This window comes from Drosophila rhopaloa, unplaced genomic scaffold, assembly GCF_018152115.1.
Source record: "Drosophila rhopaloa isolate 14029-0021.01 unplaced genomic scaffold, ASM1815211v1 contig_178, whole genome shotgun sequence".
Classification (NCBI taxonomy): domain Eukaryota; kingdom Metazoa; phylum Arthropoda; class Insecta; order Diptera; family Drosophilidae; genus Drosophila; species Drosophila rhopaloa.
In genome coordinates, this window is record NW_025335059.1 from 10,835,595 (window position 1) to 10,860,057 (window position 24,463).

Consider the following 24,463-nt stretch of genomic DNA (forward strand, 5'->3'; position numbering starts at 1 on the left):
TCCACGAATAAGTTTAAAGAAATGAGTTTAGGCAATAAAAAAAGATTTTATGAATTTGAAGGACAACTGATTATTTAAAATTTTTATTATTTGGCTTATTAACTTGGCTAGCTATTTTAATTTTGAATTCAAAGATACGTTTTAGAAGTTTACAAATTTGACCAATCCAAAACCAGCCAAACGTATCCAAATATATAAAACCCAAACCCTTGTATTAAATTAAAAGGATTTTTTTGAAGAACGTTTAAACAAAATATAAATTCTTCCCCCATTTCTTCCCTACTAAAACACATTTTCGTTATTTTTCTCAATTTTCTTGCTTGCAAAACTAAACTTTATCCTTAAGTTTGCTTTTATTAGATTTTATTCTGAATAGCAATTCAATTAATATTTTTAAAACTAATCAATTGCAATTTTTGTCTGTTTGCATTTTTAAGTAAACAGCAATTGCGATTGTTTATCTACTCGTCTGCTTTCGATTTTATTTCATTTAATGAATAATGTTTTACGTTTTAAGTTCTCTCTTTTGTGGTTGCGATTTTATTTACAAAAAGGCATGTCAAAGATCAATGAATAAAAATGTGCGTTGCAAAAAAAATTAAATAATATGGTGAACCGAAAAAATTAAACTTGCAACCGAAATAATTGTATCGAAAGTGTGGAAAATTTGTATACGATTTTCACTCAAGGTCTAAGCCAAATGTCACTGAATTCTTATTTTCTAAACAATTTTGGTTATCTTCTATATCTGTTATCCCGCTGCACTCTTCTCTCTTCGTATAACTAGTTTTTTGAAAATACAATATTAATAATATATCATTATTCTCATAAGAAGCACAATTTATGTTGTTTAAGTTTTTATTTCATCATTTTATGCGTTTACATTTCAGTATTTTGAACTTGCTGCCGTACATTTTTCAGAGTTTTTTCGTTTAACATTTTCAGCGCATCGTTTATTTACTTTTATTTTCATTTATGGTTTGTTTTTATATATTTTTTTTTGTTAACACTAGACACTAGATAACCTATAAAAATGGTTCAGTTTTGTTTATAGTTCTTTATGGAAAACATGACAATGGATAAAAGAAACTTTACAAAACAATAAAGAGGTTGGAAAAATCGTTGACCGATGAAAACGGGGGCGGGGCCAAGGGGGCAGGCAGACTATATGTGAGAATTGGTCTTGGACGCACGCACGCATAGTTGAACTAAAAGTAGCAATACTTAGCTTAAATGTAGCGTATAAAAATAGTGTTTTCTTTTTGTTTGTATTTTTTTCATTTTAGGTAGAGACTAAATTAAACGAATTGAGAACACTAAATTGTATTTTTAACTTAGGCTGCGTTTTTTTATGTATATATATGTATCTTTTTAACTTGCAATGCATACGTTATCAATGCATTTAATTCATACTTCTTCCGCGTCTGCCTCTTCTTTGACTTCTGCTTTCTGGTCTAGCATTGGATTCTTAGTGAATTAAAGTGTTTAAATGAGCATTTTGAATTGGTTTGACTGAGACAACTTCCGGCTGTTCGATTGCTGACGTTGATGAGATTTAAAATGAGACATAATCGATCGATAAGCTCTGTGGTTTATCGTCTCCTTTTGCGTGGAATGAACGTTGTCAAACAAATAAACAATCGGAAATTCGTATTTAGTCTATGTTTATAAAGAAGAGCAAACAGGGCGCATAGTTCGTAAACTTAACAAGCAATCAGAAAAAATATTACAATATGCATATTATGATTTTTTTAAGTTGTATATTATTATCTTTTATTACAAATACTTCGGCGCTGGCGCTAATTATACAAAATTTTCGGGAAAATCAATTGTTATTAAATATTACTCTTATGTGTTTTTTTTTGAATTGCGCTACAAGAAATCAACTTTACGCTTCACTATTTATAAATGTTATGTATAAAAATTTGTTTCTTTTTCTTAAGTTTCTGGTTTTGTTTCTCGTTATACGCCTTTAGCGCAAAAATACATTACAAAGCTTTTGCTATGGCATTATGTATGATGTAAGGTTTTGGTTTTTGGAGGCGGGAAGGGAAAAAAGGGTGTAGATGGATGGTGGCCTGAGGTAATGGTGTTAGGCAAACAATCGAATTGCGAGTGAAATTTGAAAACGCTTTTGAAACAAACCGATTGAATTAACATTAGAATGCGGCGCGTTCGTAGTTGTTGGTGTTTCTGTAGTTAAAGTTGCTGGTGTGATTGTGGCGTATGGTGTGGTTCTTGTGAAGAGTGTTGGCTAAAATTTATCCTGAAATATGAATAGGTTATTAGTCGCAGCCACGGCGATGATATTTTCTTCCGGGTGCCAGGCGGTGTGCAGGATCTTCTTGTTAAAGTCGAGGCAGTCCACGCTGATCTCGTCCTTCTTCCGTTTGCCGCCAGTGCAAACTTTCCGTGGCTTCAGCACCGTCTTCGGCTTGATGATGTCCCTAGACGCCTCCAGCGTCACATCCTTTTTCGAATTGCGGTCGAACACGCGGAAGAAGTTGTTGTAGCTCCCGGTCATTATTGAGCTATCCTTGCCATTCCAACAGCACTCGAACTTGTCGAAGATGCAATCGTTTTCATACAACGAGCACAGTTTGGCACGCAGGTATTCATGGACCTATAGATTTATAGAAATAAATTAGTATTGATCCAAAAATATTAATAATTAGATTATTTAGGCACTAACCGGATAGGTCTCAATGGGCTTCGTTTCCATGTGCAGATCCCACACCTTGATGCTCAAGTAATCCCTGGAGATCATGTAGCGACCCGAGTTGCTCAGCTTCACATCGCTGATGGAGCTGATTATTTCGCTAAAGAAGCTGCGATTCGTTGGGTTCTCGGGCTCCTCGAACTGTTTGCTGTGCCGGTCGCATAGCGCCGCCGATCGCATATCACATAATCGTATTGTGCCCTTGGAGCTCGAGTACACGAACACATTGCACTCGGTCGGGTGGAACTCGGCCGCCGTGATCACCTCCGTTAACTCCTCCATGTTGGTTGGCTTGATGTCGACGATGTTGTAGCTCTGGTTGACCACCTCCAAGTGCCAGAGATTAATGCGGAGGTCGTCGGCCGACAAGAAGGTTTCCTGGTCTGAATTAACGCTAATTGAATTGATGTGATAGGTGTGTGCATTGGCGAAGGTGCGCCGTGGGGAGGCCTCCACCAGCAGCGGTATCTGCTTTACGGATGGGACCCGCAGGGCCGTTACGTTCTGTGGATCGCGGATCAGGCCGTTCTCCTCCTTCGTGTTGTAGCCCTCAAACGACTTGTCGCGCTCACTGACCTTCCACAACTTGACCGTCTTGTCGTTGGTCGAGAGCAGAAAGTGCACAGGATTCTTCTGTTGGAGCCATCGAATCTTGTTGATCTTCTCCTCAATCTCCAGCGACTTGAGGTAATCGAATTCGGGCTCGTGCGATTGGAATGTCGAATAGACATTGTATTCGCCGCGTCGGGGATTGGCGGCTTTCGAGGCAGGATCACGCTACAATTGAAACATAAGTGTAATACATTTTAAGTAAAATATATGTTAAGGTGCCTATTAATGCGTTTACTCACCTGAAAGATGACGACGCGCCCGCCCTTGTCACCAGTGGCCAGCAGCTCGCCATCGTGATTGAATTCCACGCAGGATATGATGTCCGCATCCGTGACATCATCGTCTAGGGCGCCTTTAATCTGTGAGAAGCACCAGGACGCCTCTCCATTACCTGAAAAGACAGAGCAGGACCAAATGATGAGAATGCGATTTGACACCTTCGGCCAGCTCGAGTTCGACTCGCTGAATGCCAATTTGGTTAGACAACTGAAAAGGCAGGCGACTCAGGGAAGTAAATGTAACATTTGATTTTCTCAAAAACTAACACATGCCCACAATAGCTGGCGAGGGAAAGGACAACGATGACGACGATATCCTGGGCCTCCCCAAATATTTGCTAATGACGCCATACTCGACCTTTCACTCCGGTCTTCGTCTGGGCCATGATGGTACACTTTAAAGCCCTTTAAGCTCTTGGCCAAATATTCTTTTCGTTTCCTTGTCTCACTGCTTTTAGTCCAAAACCACGCCCCACCCCCGTTATTTGCCAATTCTCTTGCACAGCCACTTTTGGCGATTGCGGTACGTTGTGTAAACGATGACGTTTCTGCTGTCCTCCTTATTCCAAAACCCAACTTTATACACTGCTATTCCTGCTGCCATTATACACTGTTATATTCAGTTTGAAAATTTATTTCCCTTTTTATTCACAGTGGGATTTTACAACAACAAACAATTATTTTCAGTAATCGATTTAGCTTGAATTGTGCTTTGGATAGCAACGTTCAAACAAGTTTTCCCAAAGTAATACTTAATTATTTACCAATATTTCAATGTTTTGACAATGTTTGTTAATTTTACAAATACTATTCATTCCCACAGTACTCAGTTTCATATTGTATCTACGGATGGCTTTTTGTTTTTGGCCCCCATGTCTGGCGCTGTGTGCTAGCTTTGGCAATTTTTTCATAATTCCCAAATATTCATTGGGCTTTGTTTGTTTGATTTCTTTGGCACAGCCCTTGCCCAGCCCAGTCCCATGTGCTGTGACCTCATTATCCGCTGGCTGTTGGCAGTCTGTTGGCTTTTTCCTGCGATGTTGCCTGCTGCCATTGACGACGTCATGATGTGATTGACGTGGCGAAGCAATTGTATTTATTCAGGCTATCCGAGATCCCATGCACCATAATAGGATCAAAGGCAAACGCCCAATTAGTCAGTCCTAACTTAGCCGTTTTCGATGATATTTCTGGGCACTATTTTTGGAACGTTTGGATATGCGAGTTTCGCACTCGCCCACGCAAATGCAGTCATTTACAGTTTTTGAGTCGTTGAACTCGGCCATAAATGCACAAAATGAAAACAAAAGTGTTACAATAAAAATAAATGCAAAATGTAATTGGAAAAATTCGTGGCTTAATAATTCATAGGATGTTAATTAAAATAAATAATATGTTTACAAACAATTAATAACTCTCAGAATTTATTTTAGAAAATTAAATCGTGAATATATATTATAAAAAATAATTATAAATTCTATTTTCCGTACTGCAATGCACCAATTTAAAAAACCACAAAAATCTCAGATAATTGCAGAATTTAACAAGAAACAAGAAAGGAAGCAAACTTCGACAAGCCGAAGTTAATATACCCTTGCAGTTATTACAAAACGACTACAGCAGATTTATGATATTGTTGTCCGGTTTTGACAAATCAAAAAGCATAATAATACTATTATTCCATAGTATTTAGATATTATCAAATCCCAAAAAAACAAAAAAAATAAATTTAAAACAACAAAGTTATCCTTTTTTTTAATTTTTTTCCCGATTGTTCCTATGGAAGCTATTTGATATAGTCGCCCGATCCGGCTCGTTCCGACTTATACCTGCAATAGAAAGACAACTTTTGGGAAAGTTTTAAGCAGATAGGTGTAAAACTGAGGGACCAGTTTACGTGGAAATGGACGGACGGACAGATATTTACTTTATAGGGTCGGAAATGTCGCCTTCACTGCGCTGCAAATTATAATACCCCCTGCAAGAGTATAAAAAATAGGGAGCAAACGACTACTCTGAAATGGCTCTCACTCTTCTGCTTGCTTGCTTATTTATTTGTTAGATCGTATATAAATGTACATAAAGAGATAAGTAGATTTTCATGAGCGGGCGCAAAATGGAACAAAATAATGAAACTCAAATATTGACACAATTATTTAACACAACCACGCGATGTCGCTGCTAAGCTAAAGCTTTAGCTCTCCATCCCCTTTCTACTACACTATCTACAATATCACGGATTCAGTCTATATACGCTATAGAGAGGGACAACTGAACGACCTAGAGAATGGCGGAACGGACTGATTGACAGACAAATACAGAAGGCAAGGTGAAAAATGGGAAAACAGGCAAAGATAGCATGGAAGTAGGAAATCCTTTTTTTGGCAGCCCAGTTGGACAAGTTTTGTCAAAGGAAAGCGTTAGAGAATTAATTCATATACATGACTGAACCGCTGAGCAATTAAGATGTTTTGGGCAGGAAAGGGAAGAATGTTTTAGGAAATACTTTACTCTCCCAAATCAATATTTCTATAAAAATCTAATTAAGCATGTCTAAACATGTTAAAAACATGTAAAACTTAATTTATGAATTTCAATATATAATCGACATTTTTTAGATAACATTTACAATGTTAACAAATGTGATAAAAACCAGAAACTAGTTTAAACAAGAAGGGAAGAAAACTTCGGCAAGTTTATATACCCTTGCAGTTATTATAAATCGACTACATTTCGATTTCTTTAGAAATGCATATTTGCCTATATTACTAAAAACAATGACGATTTTGCGCTGCATTTTGCCATCGTTTCTATGGCAGCTATATGATGTTGTTGTCCAATTTTAAATTAATTAAAACCGTAAATCTATAATATTTAAATATTACAAAATGCCAAAGAACAAATAGCAGATAGCTTTAAAACTGAGAGACTAGTTTGCGTAGAAACGGACAGACGGAAATGGCTCGATCGACTCTCCTAATGATGCTGATCAAGAATATATAAACTTTATAGGGTCGGAAATGTCTCCTTCACTGCGTTGCAAACTTTTGACTGAAAATATAATACCCTCTGCAAGGGTCTACAAATCACCAAAATATATGTTTGCACTTAAATTTTAACGAGAAAACTGAATAGTATAAGTCCGACCAAATCGATAATTGATTGGTTGTTTAGTTATGATCTCAGCTTGTTTGGCTTCTTGGGCAATTTAAGTTTGCATTGCAAATTGAGCACAAAAGAGTCTTAACGTTCGTTTATACAGCACCTCGCCGTTCCCCTCGTCAATTACCATATCCAATCTAATCTAAGACACACATCAATCTGCCCCTCTTTACTTAACCCTCTCGAAATCTCCACCTTTTCCTATGAGAAGCGAATGTGACGGGCAAGAACATCAAAAACTTATGTAATGTCTGCTTTGCGACATTGTTTTGTTGAACCTCTACATGTGCAGGCCATTAGGAGATGTCCATGCCCACTTGTGCGTATCTTGCAGATACAATATTCAAGAAAATCAGGCAGACACTGCATATAAAATCGCCAAATAATTTTTGCATACATCACATGAACTGACGAAAAGAATCTAGAACCTGGGCGACGTCACGTTGTCTGGGAAGCAACTTGGGATTTGAATAAAGAAGCGGGGGTGGAAGGGGTTTCCTTTGGTCCATTGCGACTTTAACTCAATTTGCACATGGCAAAAAACACAATCCAGCTCCGAGGGCTCTATATCTATTGACCGACCTAATTTGTACACCGCATTCTCAGCACTTGTGCAATTGTTTATTATTTAATTATGGCAATTGTATCGCTGTTTCGAGCATGTACACGAAATCAATTTTATACTCTTGTAGAAAGTCCTTGCTTCGAATAATTATATAGAGAAAAACCGGTTTATGCCCAAAAAATTAATTCAATAATTCAATTCATACTTTAAAATAAAAATATATACCAATGATTTAAAATAAGTATCCTTTTAAAAGCCATAAACAACATATATTAAAATGCAGCAGTTTATTTTTAAAACATCTGTTTAGAACAAATCAGAGCTATTTGCTGTTTTTGTTTGTGAGCCCAAACATAGTTATAAAATAAGGACATGTTTAACATTCATTGGCAACTTCGAGATCTCCAAACAAGATTCAACATAACATTCCAACATTTTACTGTTTGTAAACTAAGCACTTTTCGTTTAAATATACCCTCTTATCGTTTGTACACTGTTTTCGTAACGAATCATGCTTTACGTTTACGAGTGGTTTTACTTCCATCTGGGTCTTCAAAATAGATAATGCAGTTGAACGGCGGGGGCGGTCATTCGTTTAAAAAAAATGTATCAGGGGCGGGCGGGGGCCTGGTAATTTTTGCATGCCGCTCACGTCGCCAGCGGCTTTTCGTTCAAGTGCAAAGATCAATGCTAGTTGATAGGGAAAAGTTGTTTTTCGATTAACGCATTCGAGTCTTTTGACTAGTTTGTTTACTTCTCTGTGAATTTGTTTATCGGCTGTTTGGGCGATTTTAATGCCAACATTAAAATGTTGAAAAAGGCGAAAATAGCTCGAGGAAATGCCAAAGACCCTTGCAGTTTTTCCAAATTTGGCCATGTGAATACCATTACGTCAACAAAAGCTTTGTAGGTCATTCGAATGAATGTTTTAAGATATCTTTCTATAATAATGATAAAGATCCTTCAAATAGGATTATAAATTACCATATATTTTAATAAAATTAAAATAAATAAGAAAAACAACGACTAAGTGATTCCCCGGGATTTTACCAAAGATGCCAATCAAGATTACACATTTGGGTGACCGCAAAGATATCATTATAAATGTAACAAAAGTCTAACAAAACTTATAATACTTTATTCCAGGGTATAAAAATAAAGTTGGCAGTTCCCACACAAAAAGCGAGTGACGAACGAACGTAGAGAAGAGGAAAAGGAGGATAGAAGGAGAGCAGCAAGAAGGAGAAGAGGAGAGAATTAAACTTACCGGCCATGACAGTTGAACAGTTTGCGTCGAAAGCAGCCGCAGCAACAACAACAACAACTACACTAAAACAACAAAAATAACAAGAACAAAAGGAGAAGGCCAAAGGAGCTGCGCTCGCGCTCTCTAGCTCCGTCTCTTTCTCACAAGGGAGGTGTTGTTGTTGCTGCCAATTTGGAGTTTCAAAGTGGAGCGGGATTTTTATATTCTCTCGTTTTTCACTTATTCCTTTGATTACACTTTGGTTTTTTGTTGTTGTATATCTAATATATGCATTTGATTCCTTTGTTAATTATTTTTTGTCAGCACGACTTAAGCACGTATAGGGGAAGAAAGAACTGCAAAAGTAGGGGAAATTATAATTTTTTTTACAACGACGTCGGCAGCGCAGCAGAATTTTGGCGTGCGTTTTTTTACATGTGTGTGTGTGCGAGCAAAAGAGAGAGGGCGAGTGCAGCCGGTGGTTGTGAGCGAACACAAAAAATTACTTCACACCGATAAAACGCTTTATTTGCCAGTCGTTAATCCACAATTATTATTATTTATTGCATTTTACCAAACAAATACGAAACACACACATAAACAGACATACTCGTTTGCGGCGCTTGCTTTGTCTCTTTGTTTTATCGCGAATTCCGAGCAAAAAATATATGCGAAATCTAACCTTCAAAATGGGAACACTAAATAATTGCGATGCCTGATTATTTTACGACTGCAAAAATAACCGCGTGATCAGAAAAGGATAAAATATCAAGCTACTCCAGTTTCAAATCCTTTTTCCACCTAATATTTGCAATGAAAATCAAGTATTGCCAAAAAGTTAAAAAGCTTCTGTTTTCTGATTCTGTTTCCCATTAACATTCTGCGAGCTGCCTCTTCTTCCCGTTTTTGCCGCCTCTTTTGCTGCACTGCTTCGTCGTTGCGTCGTAATATTAATATGAATGCTAGTGAGTGTGGCTTTTGCACAAGCGGCATTCCGCGTTGTTTTTCGCTTTCGCACGCACTTTAGGACTATTTACACTGCTGCCGACTGATTCCCGCACGCTCCGCACTCTGTTTTATCTTAGTTAGTGACTAACGGATTGCGATAAATCCAATGCAAAATGGAAGTACAAATTTTGTTGCAAATTTCGCACTTTACAATAAGAGTTCCAAGCTACCGAATTGCCGCTGTACGAACGGCGTTGCATTTGGCCAGTGTTGTTCACTACGACCAAGCAGTATTGAGTAGTGAACGGGGATAACAGAGCGCTGTTGGCGCAAATGTTAATGTTAACGTGGTTTTGGCGGGAAATTTGAAAATTTAGAAACAGTATTGACTAGCAAATCCTCAACTTTTATTACCATAAACGTTGTATAAATAACAATATGTTTGAACAAAATTGGTTGGAAAAGGCTACTTATTTTTGTTTATAAAATGAAAGCCCCATCAGAAGATCTGTTTTAACTTAGTGTTAAATATTCAATTAAACATGCATTTTAAATACCCACCCTTTTTTAACTCGATAGGTAAATTTTTATAATAAAAGAGCTTAAAAACCATAAAAGTATTGTTGTTTTTTTTTAATACCACTAAGTTTGTCATATGACCCTGGCCTTTTTAAAACTTGAGAGCATATCTGAATAGGGAAGATTCTTTAAAATTATTAAAAAGTCATAAAATGGGTACTCCCCTGGTAATGAGGTATAATAAAGAAGATGCCCCATAATATTCAAAAATAGAATTAATTTACCACCTAACCATAACCATTTTTTAAAATGATGTGTAAGGGGGAAACTCTTAAAACTTATGGGAAAATAAGATGGCTAACACTTACTTGTTGGCTTTTTGGCCCCGTTGATGTTGATTGCCGTGTTGAGCATGTTCCCGATCTTGGTAATGCTCGACTGCCGCATGAAGGTGCGCGGCGGTAGTGTGGGCGGTGGAGGCGTGTTCTGCAGCTGCGGGTCCGGCGGCTCCAGCACCGGACTCTGCCGGCCCCAGCGACCCATCGCGGATTAGGTGGAGATTTAGTGGTTGGGCCCGGCCTAAGCCTGATCCGGCGATCTGCAAGCAAATTGAACGGTCGAATCTATTAGCGACTCGGCTGCACACACCGGTTGTATAATGCATGTTTGCAAGAGTCTCCGACTTCATCGCATGAGCGGGCTGCGTGTTTTTGAATTTGTCGGGCAATTAACACCTGTCGCACACCCCTCTCTGCATCTCACCTTTTGCCAAACAAATGGGTTGTGCAAATGAATCGTCTCCTGTCGTTTGTTTACTTTAGAAATTACGCCTGCGTGCAAAACAGAACAAAACATCTGCTTTCGGTTTGAATTAAATTCCGCCGCCTGCGTGTTTAATAAATTTAATGTTTTTTTTTGGCTAGTCAAGAGGTGTGTCCGCCGTTTTTGGCCTCGTCTTGATCTGTAGCGCCTTTTTTATTGGTCTCTATTTAATTTATTTCTCTCCGTCAGCAGTCGAAATAAAATTCTGAGTTTTTCGTATTTTTTCGGGGCTGATATATAGCTAAATGCAAAGAGTCTGGCTGGCGTTCCAATTAACAATTACACAAAAAGGCAATTTCGCTAATCTCCAGCTCAAATATTTGATTTTGAACTCTGAAGGCAGCGCGAAAACGTCAGAGTGGAAAATTTCAGCAGTACACAAAAACATTGTAAAAGACAAAAACATATTTAATGTGGGTTTTCGTGGACATGTGTACATTAAAATTGTTGTGGTCACATTAATAGTTGTGCCTCTTTTTGCGATACACAAAAAAAAAACAGATAACGTAATTTCAAGCATTCACAAAAATATTTACAAAAGAGAGAGTCTAACAAACAGTTGAAAAATCATTAAATTTATGAAATAAACAGAAGTAAAGCAAGCCCACAGGTATTTAAAATAAACTGCAGAAATGTTATTTAGAAAATATTTGTTTTTGTTTCTGAACTATTTATTTAGAAAACTGTTTTTTCTATTGGTATTGCTGAATAAAAATCAAAAAATTCATCTTCAAGTTAAGTTATTAATAATTATACATTGTTACTTCTATAAAATGTCATTTAAAGGGTGATTTTAAATTTGTTTAATTTACTTTATCTTTATGAGAAATAACTTTTTTTGGCTCTTTCAAAATGCCCAAAATATGGCTCATATTATTTTGGACTCGTTTGTTTATATGTCATGTTTATATGTACATATGTCATGTGTACGATTTATTTCACACATTTTCGCAATACGGATATACAGTTACAATATGAAGGCAAAATTCCGCCACGTTCATTAAAGGAGGGATATATGTAGATATATATGCTATATAGGGGGGCGGGCGAGGTGGGGCATATGCAAAATCGGGTATACGCAACAAGTTGAAGAGCCGCAACATATGCATGACTAATGGCCAAGAAGAAAGAAGCAGAAGACAACGTGCGGAACAACAAATAAAAAGAAAACCGCATAGGGAAAATGCGGAGAATTGTAATCCAATTAATGGGCTGCGTCTTCAATGTCTCGCGTCTCCGTAGAAACGTGAGTGCGCTAGCCAATCGCATATTAAAAATCATTCCATTTCTTCAGTCTGGGAAATACAGTGATTACCACAAAAAAAAATTATATTTGAAACATTTAAAACAAAATATTAAGTATACGTAAAATTGGAAGTATTTTTTGAATTATTAAGTATACGCCCTATTAATATTTATCAAATATTGCATTAAAACTTAGAATATTACTTTTTTAGAGAATAAAAAAAAACTTATTTTTGTAAAACAAAAAACACTTCTCAATATTTAATCTACTACTTATATGGTTGTATAATTATAATGTATAATTAAATGGCCCGATTAGGAAAGTAAACTAATTTATTTTAACCCATTTATACTGTCCTCACAGAGGTGTCACTGAAGCTTAATAACAAACTAGCAGAACACTAGAGGTACAAAAATAAACAAATGAAATGAAAGGTCTATTAAAAGTATGTGGCATGTGAATGGGTGCAGATACAAGCGCCAGCTTTTCTTTTCCCCGAATCGCCACAGCAACAGCAACAGCAACAAAACCAAAACAATAACAAACAAATAGCGCGTTTTTCAAGAAAATAATCACGCCGAGATTTAGTTGTTCATTCTGTTGTTCGGGAAATGACAAACACAGGCAGCGGAAGCGGGAAAAGGAATTCAAAAATGAAATTAGACAAATAAACGGATTTTTTTAAATTTGTAGAATAATATATGTTAGCATTGTTCAAAGCAAAGGAAGGTGAAATGTTTTTAATGGAGGTAAGCATGTAATAAATTCTTGAATATTGCAAAAAATCACCATGATATACACAAGATTTTAGTTATATTCCTAGCTTCAGTTAAATAATAACTTATTAATAAGCAACTGACTTGGGCTTTATTTACAGATTTACAGAACCTAAAATTTTTGAGTCACCTGCACACGTGCCACACGAGACCCATTCGGACCCCATTCCTCATCCCCCGTCCGAGTTCCCAGCACGCTCATCATCCAAAGTCCAACCAGGTAGACGCAATATGCCTGCCAAATCTTTGGCTTTGCTTATTTTTGGATCTGTCAACCTTTCTGGTCCTAATTTGCCTTTAATGGTGGGGGTGGAAAACTGGGGGTGGGTGTATTTATACCTTGTATTGTTTATATTTAGCATTTCATACGCTCCCGTTTACCAAACTGTCTATAATGTGTCCATCAAAGTGTCTTTTCAGTTTGACATCCATTGGCGGCACGCAGGATTTGTTTTTTTTTATTTTTCTTTCTTTTTTTTGGGGAGGGTGGATTGATAAACAATTCGACGGGCGGACGTGATTGCTACCATATGTCCGGTTAGATCTATGACAAGTAATATTGTGCTTATCAAAGTGTTTTGGCTCATCCAATTAATATACTTCACGGCCCCTCTGATTTCCCGCTCCACTCGTGGCTGCCAGATATAATGAAACTAATTAGCATTTGACAAACACCATTCTCATATTCCTCCATACAGTGGGCGTTCTACCAAAAAACAAATATTTCTGAAATTCTAAGTGCAATATAAAGTGATGGCTTTTCAACAGTCATTAAAATTATTACATATTTTGGGTCATATTTATTTTACAATGCCATCGAAAGGAGGAGAATAAAAGCAAAAAAAGCTAATTTGACTTTTCAATTTATTTATTATTTGGAATACAATTTTTTGGTTTAATTCAAACATTATATTAGAAATGGTAGCAAGATATTTTTGTTAAATTTTTTTCAAAAATACAAAGAGAATTTTATATACAAATTTGTAGCTTACGGATTTAACATATACACTTTTTATGTAAAATTATATTTTATATAAAGCCATCGTATTTACTTTCCAAGTTATGATCTACACTCCCCAAAATATCGAGGTTCCACTGTATATATATTGAATCTACGAAATACAGGACCAAGTAGGAGGTGACGGACTCCAGTTGGAAAAACAAATTATAAGCCCACAAATAATGACATAGTCACATGGAATTGGAATCAAGATAAATGCGCGTGCTATGTTGTTTTTTTGGCTTTTTAGCAATTTGTTCGATTTGCTAATGCGAACAGCTTAGGCAAATATTTTGGCATAAAAGTCAGCAAGTGACAAAATAGTAGCTATTAATTGTTTGTAAGTCGGCTCGCTAAACATGGCCAGTGCGAGTCAATAGTTGTTTATTGTTTGGCTCAGAGCGAAACAAAGCGGCCTGAAAATGTTGTTAACCTCAAAAACCGCCAAGAACGTCAACAAGTGAGACTTGGAACCCCCCAAAGGCGCTCAGATCGGGGGGTTAGGCTAGAGAAACTGGAGAATCGGATGGCAGACAGTCGTCGAAACCCCCGCAAAAGGTTGACGTAACAGGCCAGCTAAACTCTTAACATTTTCAGCATTATTTTCGGCGATATTGAAACAGCTGTCTTGCCATATCCGTAGCATTTGAATGGAAACCACACGCGCGCATATTAATAAAAGTTTTTCAAACACCGAAATTCAACTCACCAGCAAAATCAACTAGGAGCAGCAGCAATCTGAAAAAAATCACAGCCAACACGAAATACTATTTTAATTGACCGTCTTTAGATATCTCATAATTTGCCGTGCATTGGTCTATTTTTAAATTCGGATTCTGATTTTTTTTTACTTTTATTTTTATGTGCTCGCTTTAAGATCGTTTTTTTTCTACACAAGTTGCAACGGTTAAAATTCCTGTCTGCACATCCGATTTTACTGCACTTCTTCGGCACTTTGGTTGGCTTTTGTTTGTTGTTATCACACTGGACGGGCAAAAGACGTACAAAGGCACAATGTAAACTAATTTAAATTGAATTCAATGCTCGCTGCAAGTGGAAAAGTGAAAAATAAGGAAACCGCAATAAGGCGAAACAGTCAACGCGGCGACGTTAAAATTAGCACTGAAACGCGCCGTGCGAATGCGCGCCTATGATTTCTTTGCCCACTCTCAATGCTCCCCAACAGAGATGACGCCTTTTTGAAATCAATATAGCCAGATGGGGTATAGTAAAAGATAAACGTACTTTTAAAATAGCATATGATCAAAATTGTAGTTAACAATTCTTGCAAACATTCAAACAATTTTGGTTGCAAACTGCTCCAAATTATTTTTAAAGAGAATTTAAACATTTTTGTAGATTCGTTTGTTGTTTAAAAATGTTTAAAGCTTATACACATTTTGGCGCTTTGTTTTATTTTATAATTAGTTGAGTATGAATTGTTAAATAAGAATTGTACAAATATAATTTTTGTATAAATATAAGTTCTTTATAGTTAGATTCATGTTGGTTTTAAACTAAAGAAATGAAAACGTTATGTTAGCTTACTATAAGGGCGAGGCAAGTATAATATAAACATTATATATAAAAAAAAACTGTCGGTAAATGAGCTAAATAGGTTACACTGTTTCCCCAACTGCTCTCTCGCTCTTCTCTCGACTCTCTCGCTGGCGATGACCGTGGGGCCGGCGCTCTCTTTTGAAGAAGATTTTTGTAAACAAAACCGCGACACGCATTGTTGCTGCTAATGTGATTGTTGTTGTTCTGATAAACGCTAATTTGCCTATTGATATTGATGTTAATGTGACTTCTCACAGACAGTTATAGCCAAGAAAATAGCATTGTTACTAGGGTAATCGTCCGTAGTAAATTATAAAGTTAGGTAATTTCTTTTTTGTATGCTTTTTAAAACCGGTTAAAAAAAAACAAATATCTAAATCTAAATACCCTATAAGGTAATATTTCAATCTCACTGCCAAATCTGCATCGTCTTATTTAATTATTTTTAAAATATAATATACTAATATAATATGTTAAGATAATAAGTTAATATAATATGTTTGTTTTCCAAACTCACCAAGTCTTGGGAAATTATCATTGAAAGAATTCCATTATGTAAAGGAGTTTAGACAGATGGTTTCGAAACAGACAGATGAGCATATGTACACATGTCCGAATCGATTCCCCTTATGAAGCTGATCAGCAATGGATAGAATATATATACATTTAACTTAATAGTTATGGGAATTAAACCATTTTGTCGGTGAATAAATTGATTTTAAATAAAAGTTCTTTGAAATAAAGGACGCTAATGATATTGTACCTTAAATGAGTATTTGATCTATTATATTTCATGGTTTCTAGTTGTTCGCATAATCTGCTTTAATAACAGTTTCATTTATATGACGATATAATAAGACCATTGCGTTGTGATCTGCCTTCTTTGGATGTGGTGATTTTGAATTCTATTATTGTTTGATCAGAGCTACATATTTGTTACAGGTGCATAAACAAGTTAAATGTGAAAAGAAATAATAATATAATATAATATATTAATAATAATAATAATACAAATAATACATACTATCATAGAGATATTGAAATTAAGATTTTTATTTGATCTAGTTTGAATCAAATTTTGAGTTTTCTGTTGAGTTAGGAAACAGCACCAATGTTTCTAAGGTAAATGATCGACCCTTATCATATTATTTTGCTAAGTGGCTAAAAAATCTCTTAAGCCTTTTACGCTTTTATCCAGTTAACTTTATTTGCCGTATTTGAGATGGTCTTATGTTTTAAGTCTTAAAGCGCTCATAAACAACCCCCTTCTACCAAAATTCCTTGTATGTCCTGGCTAGCGTTCGGATGTCTTTCCTCTGATTTTTGTGCTGGATGCATAGGAGTTCCCTATGGTTGCTCCAGTCCCCGATGCTGTGATGGAACATCACCTCCAGGATGAGCAGTTGCTCGTAGAGCACATCCCAGCTAACGCCAATGGTTGCAGCACAGGTCTCCAGGAGCCAGCGAAAGGAACAGGGAAAGAACTGACGCAACTCTCTCTTGTCCGATTCCCTAATGTGGCTATTATAGCCGTGCAGAAGCCAGCAATCAAAGTTGGAGACACGCAGCAAGAGTTCATCAGAGCTTCGCGGCCCTTCGCTTGTGTCCTCTGTCCTTTTATCTTCTTTATTCTTCTCTGCCTCTTCGGAAATCTGACTTCGTTCTAGATGACGACGGGGTAAGTCTAGTGGTACCTTTAACGGGTCCATGCTCCCCTCCTCGAAGGTTTGCAGCGAGCTTAAGGTGTCGAGTAGTACCTCCTTATCGTTCACTTTGAGCATGTAACTGGGTGTCTTGGTAATTTCCCAATAAGGATTATTTGCCTCCAGTCCTTCACGCTTCTTATAATGCTTCGTTAAACTGTTCAAATACCGTGCTCCATAGGTTCCAGTGGGCTGAAAGAATTTAAAGTCCGGCCGTTTCTCCTTCCTCTTCAGCTCTCCGAGCCACGTTTCGGTTTTAATGTCAGTGTTGGCCCGGAATTCCCGCTTGTCACTTCGAATGTGCTGCAGCGGGCGGTATATGCCCACTTCCTGTATGTCCTCCTGGCAGGCGACTTCTTCCACTCGCAGATTAAGACTTAGTTGGGATAAGTAGTGTGATAGTTTTTCCGTCTCCATAACAAAGGGATCCAGGTCTCGCTGCGCATGATTCACGTGCATGCAGTCTGGAATCCTTAAGCTCATATGCGCACCATCCGATTGAGAAGCATAAAGTAAAATTCTTTGAAAGTAGGAGTGAGCGGGCGTCAAGCTGGGCTGGAATTCAATGTGATCTTTATCCGCACTTTTTTGGCTGGACTCGCCGAAGTGCTCCTTTAACATAGTTTCAATTATGTGGGTCAGGTTTTCATGCTGACGCTGCATTGCTGGCGTACCCTGCATCTCATCATAGTTATATCCTTGCTCCTTCTCTTTTCGCTCCTTGGCCAGGATGTCATCCACCTGCCTTCCGATTTGTGTGGCAACTCCAAAGCGATTAGCAAAACTCTGGTTGTAATGTGAGACTATCACTTTCCGTATTTCCACGAACTGCATCCACTCCGTGAAAACAAAGAGCAAGGGAGCTTCATCTCCGCCGGCTTCCACCAGATGTTCGTTGATCTTAGCAGCCGATTCGGATATCAGTTGCTCCTTAACATCGTCCAACCCGAAGAGCAGCTTCATGGCGTAAAGGATGTAGGCCATCGTTCTGGCCTCAAAACGCGGATACATGTGTGGGCCCATGGCGTTGAAGAACGATGGCGGATACAAATCGATCAGGCTACCAACGTACTTGACCAGGCGAGGAGGCAGGCCCAACTCCAGGATATATCGCTCGGCCAGGGAGTGCAGATTCGGTTTCTGGAATTCGCTCAGGTTTATATATCCCGACATATAACCGATGTTTAGACGCAGGGCCTGAAATGTAGATAAGGTGTTAAAAAACAATATATAATAAATATTTATAAAGCTTAAAAAACTTCCATAAGATGCTGGTTGTGGCTAAGGAAGTTCGACTATTCGAAAAATTGGGTACGCACCTTATAGGTGCACTTGTCCCTGTGGTTGCCGAACTCCATCTCCTTAAACAGCGCCTTGCCCTTCGCGGCCACATTTTCGGGCAGATAGTTGAGCAAATATCTTTTGGTCAGGTGCTCCTCATCGATGAACCGCAGCAAGTCCGTTAGCTGTATATCATCCTCCACCATGTTCAGGGCTATGCCGAGCACAACGTACAACTTGGTGAGGTTCAAGCAGAACATGTTGCGGTCAAAGTGCTTGAGTGTTTTGACCATCGGTCTCAAGTCGTGGCACCCCATGCTGCTCTTGCTGTCCTGGCTGTGCTTGTCCAGGTGCTTCAGCGGCATGTGTCGCTTCAGAGTCCTTCGGGCGTGTAGGGACCACTGCAGGCGGAGACTGTGCTCTCCTTCGGACTCCGAAGGAACACCCATTTTGGTGAAGCGCGAAGCGTCGAGGTCGCGCTGGAAAAAACAAATGGTAACAAGTCACTACTAAGATAAGAGTGATTGAAGCCCACTAATGAAAGGGGTAATTATGTAATTTATGCAATTGTTAGCTATATAAGAGGAACCTGGCCAACTGGATGGCAGTTCAGCAGCTTGACTTGTCACAAATATGTCTCTGCGTCTGGTTCTGTTTTGCTTGGCCATCTTAGCAATGGCTTACGCTCAGCCTGCTCCAGGAGCTCCAGAAATCATTGAGAGTAAGTCTTATTTCATAAAATATATTACAAAACCGGAAGTTCAAAGATTCTTATAATAATTACCAATAATTATGTGTAAAATGTTATTCTGAACCCTTAAAACAATATTACAAAATACTAATTAGCTTATTTTCTTTCCTAAATAACATAATTTTCACCAGTGGAAGAGCCTTCTGAGGGACCAAGTGATGATACTAAGCCACGTACTCTTTTGTTGCTGTTGCCCTTGCTGTTCCCCAGTACATTTTATGTACCATAGGTTAATAAAAACAAATAATTGAGCATTTAAGTACCTTAGTTTTGTTCCAGAGCCTGAACTTGGCGCGATCGTCGTTTGCATCTCCTGATGCCCTGGTCCTTTTGCCCCTCTTGACCTTTAATCGTTTGCGGTTGTAGAGGATGCGGGCATCTCTGCAAGAAGAAGATTCCTTTAGATTTAGCTAAAGAATAGATCAAAGAGCTATTTAGATGGGAATATTATTTGATAAAATATTTATTTGAACATAAAAGTTATTATTATATTTTTTCCACAGTTCTAAAGAACTTTTGATATTTAAAAAAAAAATTATAATCCTACATATGTACAAGGAGTTAGTAAATTCTGTGATTTAGGTAGGAAATTTATTGGACTCACCTGTGGAGTGCTCTAACATTTAGCTTGGGAAGGCCCATCTCGTTGTTTCGGAAAAAGGCCACTTCCATGCGGCTCATGTAGGCCGCCCACACCTGCAGGGTCATCAGCTTGAGCTCCGGCTTGGCGCCCATGTTGAGCAGCTCCTGCAGGAAGCCGCGTAGGACGTAGTTGTAGAACTCCCACGAGGTGATGTCATTGTCCTTCTCCTTGGGCGCATCCTTCTTTGGCTGGCGGATTGTCCTGGAGGCGTATTTCCCGGGAGCGGTTTCATTGAAGTTCTCGTCGGCGGTGAGGTCCACAGCCCGAATCTGGTCCTTCTGCATGCCGCACTCCACGCAGTAGTAGTAGCCCTCCCGCTCCTGGAAGGTCTTCTCCCCACACACTTCACACTGCATGTTCTCCAGCTCCAGTACCCCAAGGACTTCCTCCATTTTAATTTAATTTAATTTATATTATATTAAATTTATGTCAAATTCGCTACGAGAACAAACAACAACACATGTGCTAGATTAGGGATGGTCGAAAGTAACGTAATTTATCGTTATCGGGGACACGACGCCGCGTAATTTAAAAAAATAGTTATCGAAGTACAAGATAATGTACCGACAAAAATATGGGTTTTACTTATTTTAAATATTATGAAACCGATTAAAAAAGATGTTAAAAATCAAAAGAAATTTGAAAATAATGTGCATGGACTTCATTCACATTATTGTTCTTTACTTTTTAATATGAAAGGTTCCTTGCTTTATTTGATACATATTTGTTATGTGTAGATTTTTGGAAAGGTGTTGATAACACTGAGTTACATTACTTGAGCGCTTAGTGAAAAGTAAATTATCTTTTTCGTCAGAGTTTAATAAAAAGTGATCCCAATGTTCTTAATATGTAATTTTTGTTTTTAATTATTTTGAAATCTTTTTTCCACATGGCCAGGTGCAATTTTTATTTAGTTAGTTTTTAAAATGATTTTATAGCAGAAAGTACGACAACAAAATCTGTAAAAAAATGTTGTATAAAAAACTACAGATATGGGAATTAGTTTTTAAAATAAAATATAATGTATGTATTCATTTACATTTAAAAGAATTTTTCAGTCATATATTAAAATATTTGACATAAGTTGTTTTTATACCCTTGCAGAGGGTATTATAATTTTGGTCAAAAGTGTGCAACGCAGTGATCAGGATCACCTCCTGAGTTGATATAGCCATGTCCGTCTGTCCGTCTGTCTGTTTCTACGCAAGCTAGTCTCTCAGTTTTAAAGCTATCGAGTTGAAACTTTGCACACAGCCTTCTTTCCTTTGCACGCAGTATATATGTCGGAACGGCCGGGATCGGCCGACTATATCCTATAGCTGCCATATAACTGATTGATCGGAAATGCCATAACTTTGGTGTTTGTAAAGTTAGGAAGTTGGAATTTTCTATGGGTTTTATATTTGACCAATCAATCCGACCTACCAAATTTCATAAGGATCGGCCGACTATATCTTATAGCTGCCATATAACTGATTGATCGGAAATGCCATAACTGGTGTTTGGTGTTTGTAAAGCTAGGAAGTTGGGATTTTCTATCGGTTTTATATTTGGCCAATCAATCCGACCTACCAAATTTCATAAGGATCGGCCGACTATATCCTATAGCCGCCATATAACTGATTGATCTGAAATGCCATAACTTTGGTGTTTGTTAAGTTAGGAAGTTGGGATTTTCTATGGGTTTTATTTTTGGCCAATCAATCCGACCTACCAAAGTTTATAAGGATCGGCCGACTATATCTTATAGCTGCCATATAACTGAACAATTGGAAATGCTATAACTTTGGTGTTTTTAAAGTTAGGAAGTTGGGATTTTTTATGAGTATTAAGAATGCATCATATAAATAATTTTGAAGAATATAATTTACAGAGTATTCTGCAAGGGTATATCAACTTCGGCTCCGCCCGAAGTTAGCTTTCCTTTCTTGTTTTTCTTCAACTTTATCAATTTCACGGCAATATAAAAACACAATTATTTCAGTTATGTCAGTATTTTTTTGTTTGTTTATTGCACAATTACAATATACAGGTTCACTTTCATATAATTTATTACAACTAAAATTACTATGGTATAGAAAAAATATGTGTGGGGACTCTCATTCAGTTTATCCGTGCTACTCGCTAGATTTTGGGGTGGGGAAGGGCTGGGTATGGGATCGTGTGGGTCTGGTTAGTGAAAACATAAACAACAGCTAAGTTTGCACAGAGTCTGGAAACCACACGTGCAAAACCTAAACTAAACTAGAGCTGTGGGTAATTTCATTTTATTTCATACGAACTTAGTGCGCCACGGCAAAGTTTCAAAGTCAACAGTTTTAACAGGTTCGCTTGGGAAAGCATAACAAGGTTTCATTTCATATTTCTTTTTCATTTTTTGTTTGCGCTTTTCAATGGTGGCAATGTCGGGGGGTTAGGGGCGCTCTTATAGTTAACATAGTGACGATTATCTAATATGGTACATTCACTTTTTTTGTGTGGTTTGTTTTTTTTGCATAGGATTTTTTTTATAAAAAAAATTACAATATAAGAATTCGTTTTGAGCTTAACAAAAACGCAAGCTAACTAACCTAACCGATTGGATTCGAGCGCTACATCGATCGATCCATCAATATAATAAATATTTCACGTTCTCTTTACGTTTTGTGTATATGTGGCTTGGGGTAATCAAAGCGGTATAACTATTCCTAGATGCGTATAAAAATATTCATAAACATTCGTATAATTTTGCTCAAGTCTTAAGATTACAGTTGGTTTCAATATGAATTTGAAGGCATTGAACGCACAATGTGCGCGTTATTGTTTGATTTTCCTTGTTTTTTGTTTTGTGTGTTTGGGGCGGGGCAGGGCAAATAGTAATGGGGCGGGTTGGTGGTTTGTAAATCTTAGTTGCTCTTATATGGTCATCAGTGGGGGTCAATTTGTACAACTGACTATGGGTGTAGTTAGGGCTAAGTTACTTGGCTAATCTAATTACAGTATAGGGCTTAGGTCTAGTGCATAGCTATGCGTAGATATATCATTTCTAGCATGGTTCTTGTCGTTCTTCTCACGTTCTCTATAAGGCACAGATATTTGTTACATCAGTTGTTTATACACATAAATACTTTTCGCTTAGTGGAAATAAATACTAAATTAATTACAAAAATGTACAGCGAAGACGGGGAGTTAAGGAAGGGGCTACACCTCCACGCCATAGTTGCGATCCACAACGTAGTCGAAGCGCTGTTGCTCTTCATCGGCAGATGCAAGTGAAACAGGAGCATCCGCTGGCTTTGCATCGGAATTGGCAGCGGATGTAGCAACAGGGTTGGCAGCTGGAGTAACTGCAGGAGTGGCCACTGGTGCTGTTATCTTGGGCACTGCCCCGCTGGCGGCTCTGTGGTGGTGCTCACTGAGATTCTTGTTTCTGTTGCTGCTGGCCACCAGCGCCGTATTGATGGCGATTGCCGTCTCAGGTGAATTGTAGAACTCATCCTCGTCCTCTTCTTCCTCCTCCTCCTCCTCTTCGATGGGATTGGCCTCCGACAAGGTAAATTCACTGGGCAGCTCGGGCACCGACAGTCCCTTGCGTGTGAAGAAAGTGATCTTCTCTCTGTAAACATAAACATTTAATACCGCTACTCAATAAGTTCTATCAAAAAATGACTTACTTGAACGACACCAGATCGGGGCAGCCCTTGGGCACCTTGGTCTTCCGCAACTTGTGGATCTCTTTGGCGGTTTTCATCAGAAGCTTCTGTAGCTGGCGCTCCTCGGGGCATTTGGCAGGATCGGCACGAGCCACTAGTCGCTGGAACTCCTCGTTCTCAATGGCCCAGGCGGCCACTAGCGGATCCTTGTTTTCGCAGGCCTTTTGCAAACTGTTAAATACAAATGTAACGAATTAATTCGGGTTCTTTGTAGAGGGTATTATTATTAACTTACACTTCCTTGAGGTTCTGCAACTTGGCGATTTGATCATTGAGGAAATACAGCTTGCTGTGTTGTGCCTGCAGATCCAGCTCCAAGTCCAAACTGGTGCGGGGTATGTGAGTATGGTGAAGTTCTGGAAAAAATCAAGTAGAAATTATAAAATTTGTTATTCAAATGATGCAAAATATAGATTATATTATATTTTAAATTCTCCGATAGGGCTTTTAAAACACGATTTTTGTTTTATAAACAAAAAGATAGAAATCAAATGAAAATTAAACTGTATAAGCGGTCTTATTTAAGAACTATAAAACTTCTTTTAATATTGTGAATTTTTAGACTTCATATTGTTATATTTGTTTCTTACTTGTGACTGACTTGGGCGCCTTAGTATGGAAGCGCAGGGATCGTCGCTCGGCGGCGCCGCGCTGGAAAGTGTGGGGCGCAACGCCGCAGTGCATCGCGGAGTCAGAGTCACTACGGTTTAGACGGCAGTTGTAGCGGTTCTTGCTGACGGCCGCGGATGGAGTGAAGGTCTGGGATCGTTTCACGGGCCTGTCGTCCATTAACTGGGATTGGCCACGGGATTTCTCCGGCAGGAAGGCGCGATCAGTGTTCGTCTCCTTGTCGGCAAACTCCTGCTTCATGTTCTCCAGATAGGCGTCCAACATTCCACTTGCTGTTGATTAAAATAAAATAAGTATTTAAATAATATTG

General features: G+C 38.1%; 4 protein-coding genes across 7 annotated transcripts in view; 1 reads left to right on the forward strand and 3 right to left on the reverse strand.

Annotated features, from left to right (window-relative positions):
- Positions 1-840: 840 nt before the first annotated feature.
- On the reverse strand, positions 841-15,009 carry LOC108044503 (protein phosphatase PP2A 55 kDa regulatory subunit). 4 transcript variants are annotated; one of them, XM_017123538.2, is made up of 5 exons: positions 14,603-15,009; positions 10,418-10,647; positions 3,571-3,722; positions 2,693-3,496; positions 841-2,623 (listed from the first exon to the last, which is right to left on the reverse strand). In XM_017123538.2, exons 2-5 carry the CDS (start codon positions 10,590-10,592, stop codon positions 2,255-2,257), a joined length of 1,500 nt encoding a protein of 499 aa, XP_016979027.1. In that variant the 5' UTR covers positions 10,593-10,647; positions 14,603-15,009; the 3' UTR covers positions 841-2,254. The 4 variants fall into 4 exon arrangements, with proteins under 4 accessions (XP_016979027.1, XP_016979029.1, XP_016979028.1 ...); XM_017123540.2 differs by lacking the exons at positions 10,418-10,647; positions 14,603-15,009 and adding exons at positions 8,604-8,938; positions 9,620-9,778; XM_017123539.2 differs by lacking the exons at positions 10,418-10,647; positions 14,603-15,009 and adding exons at positions 8,604-8,938; positions 9,605-9,778.
- Positions 15,010-16,415: 1,406 nt separating this feature from the next.
- Positions 16,416-20,294, reverse strand: LOC108044504 (TATA box-binding protein-associated factor RNA polymerase I subunit B). Its single transcript, XM_017123542.2, has 4 exons — positions 19,793-20,294; positions 19,452-19,569; positions 18,476-18,916; positions 16,416-18,353 (listed from the first exon to the last, which is right to left on the reverse strand). Exons 1-4 carry the CDS (start codon positions 20,221-20,223, stop codon positions 16,722-16,724), a joined length of 2,622 nt encoding a protein of 873 aa, XP_016979031.1. The 5' UTR covers positions 20,224-20,294; the 3' UTR covers positions 16,416-16,721.
- On the forward strand, positions 18,924-19,447 carry LOC108044505. The gene is made up of 2 exons (XM_017123543.1): positions 18,924-19,158; positions 19,320-19,447. The coding sequence occupies exons 1-2, from the start codon at positions 19,071-19,073 to the stop codon at positions 19,415-19,417; spliced, it is 186 nt and encodes a 61-aa protein (XP_016979032.1). The 5' UTR covers positions 18,924-19,070; the 3' UTR covers positions 19,418-19,447.
- A 1,515-nt stretch (positions 20,295-21,809) lies between the features above and the next one.
- The window catches only part of LOC108044500 (protein kibra), a 29,252-nt gene continuing 26,598 nt past the window's right edge, over positions 21,810-24,463 (reverse strand). Inside the window, exons 6-9 of the mRNA XM_017123533.2 lie at positions 24,114-24,425; positions 23,759-23,879; positions 23,485-23,694; positions 21,810-23,426 (exon numbers count right to left, since the gene is read on the reverse strand). Coding sequence (XP_016979022.1) covers positions 23,012-23,426; positions 23,485-23,694; positions 23,759-23,879; positions 24,114-24,425 — 1,058 coding nt within the window. The 3' untranslated portion in view covers positions 21,810-23,011. The remainder of the gene's footprint in view (positions 23,427-23,484; positions 23,695-23,758; positions 23,880-24,113; positions 24,426-24,463) is intronic.

Excerpts from the sequence above, each read along its gene's own strand:
- LOC108044504 (XM_017123542.2), bottom strand. The coding sequence starts at position 20,223 with ATGGAGGAAGTCCTTGGGGTACTGGAGCTGGAGAACATGCAGTGTGAA. Across the intron at positions 18,917-19,451 it reads GGCTCTGGAACAAAACTAAG|CGCGACCTCGACGCTTCGCG; the intron begins GTACTTAAATGC and ends TGTTTTTTCCAG. Across the intron at positions 18,354-18,475 it reads GGGACAAGTGCACCTATAAG|GCCCTGCGTCTAAACATCGG; the intron begins GTGCGTACCCAA and ends TCTACATTTCAG.
- LOC108044503 (XM_017123538.2), bottom strand. The coding sequence starts at position 10,592 with ATGGGTCGCTGGGGCCGGCAGAGTCCGGTGCTGGAGCCGCCGGACCCG. Across the intron at positions 3,723-10,417 it reads CGGGGCCAAAAAGCCAACAA|GTAATGGAGAGGCGTCCTGG; the intron begins GTAAGTGTTAGC and ends CTGTCTTTTCAG. Across the intron at positions 2,624-2,692 it reads AGCCCATTGAGACCTATCCG|GTCCATGAATACCTGCGTGC; the intron begins GTTAGTGCCTAA and ends ATAAATCTATAG.
- LOC108044505 (XM_017123543.1), top strand. The coding sequence starts at position 19,071 with ATGTCTCTGCGTCTGGTTCTGTTTTGCTTGGCCATCTTAGCAATGGCT. Across the intron at positions 19,159-19,319 it reads AGCTCCAGAAATCATTGAGA|TGGAAGAGCCTTCTGAGGGA; the intron begins GTAAGTCTTATT and ends AATTTTCACCAG.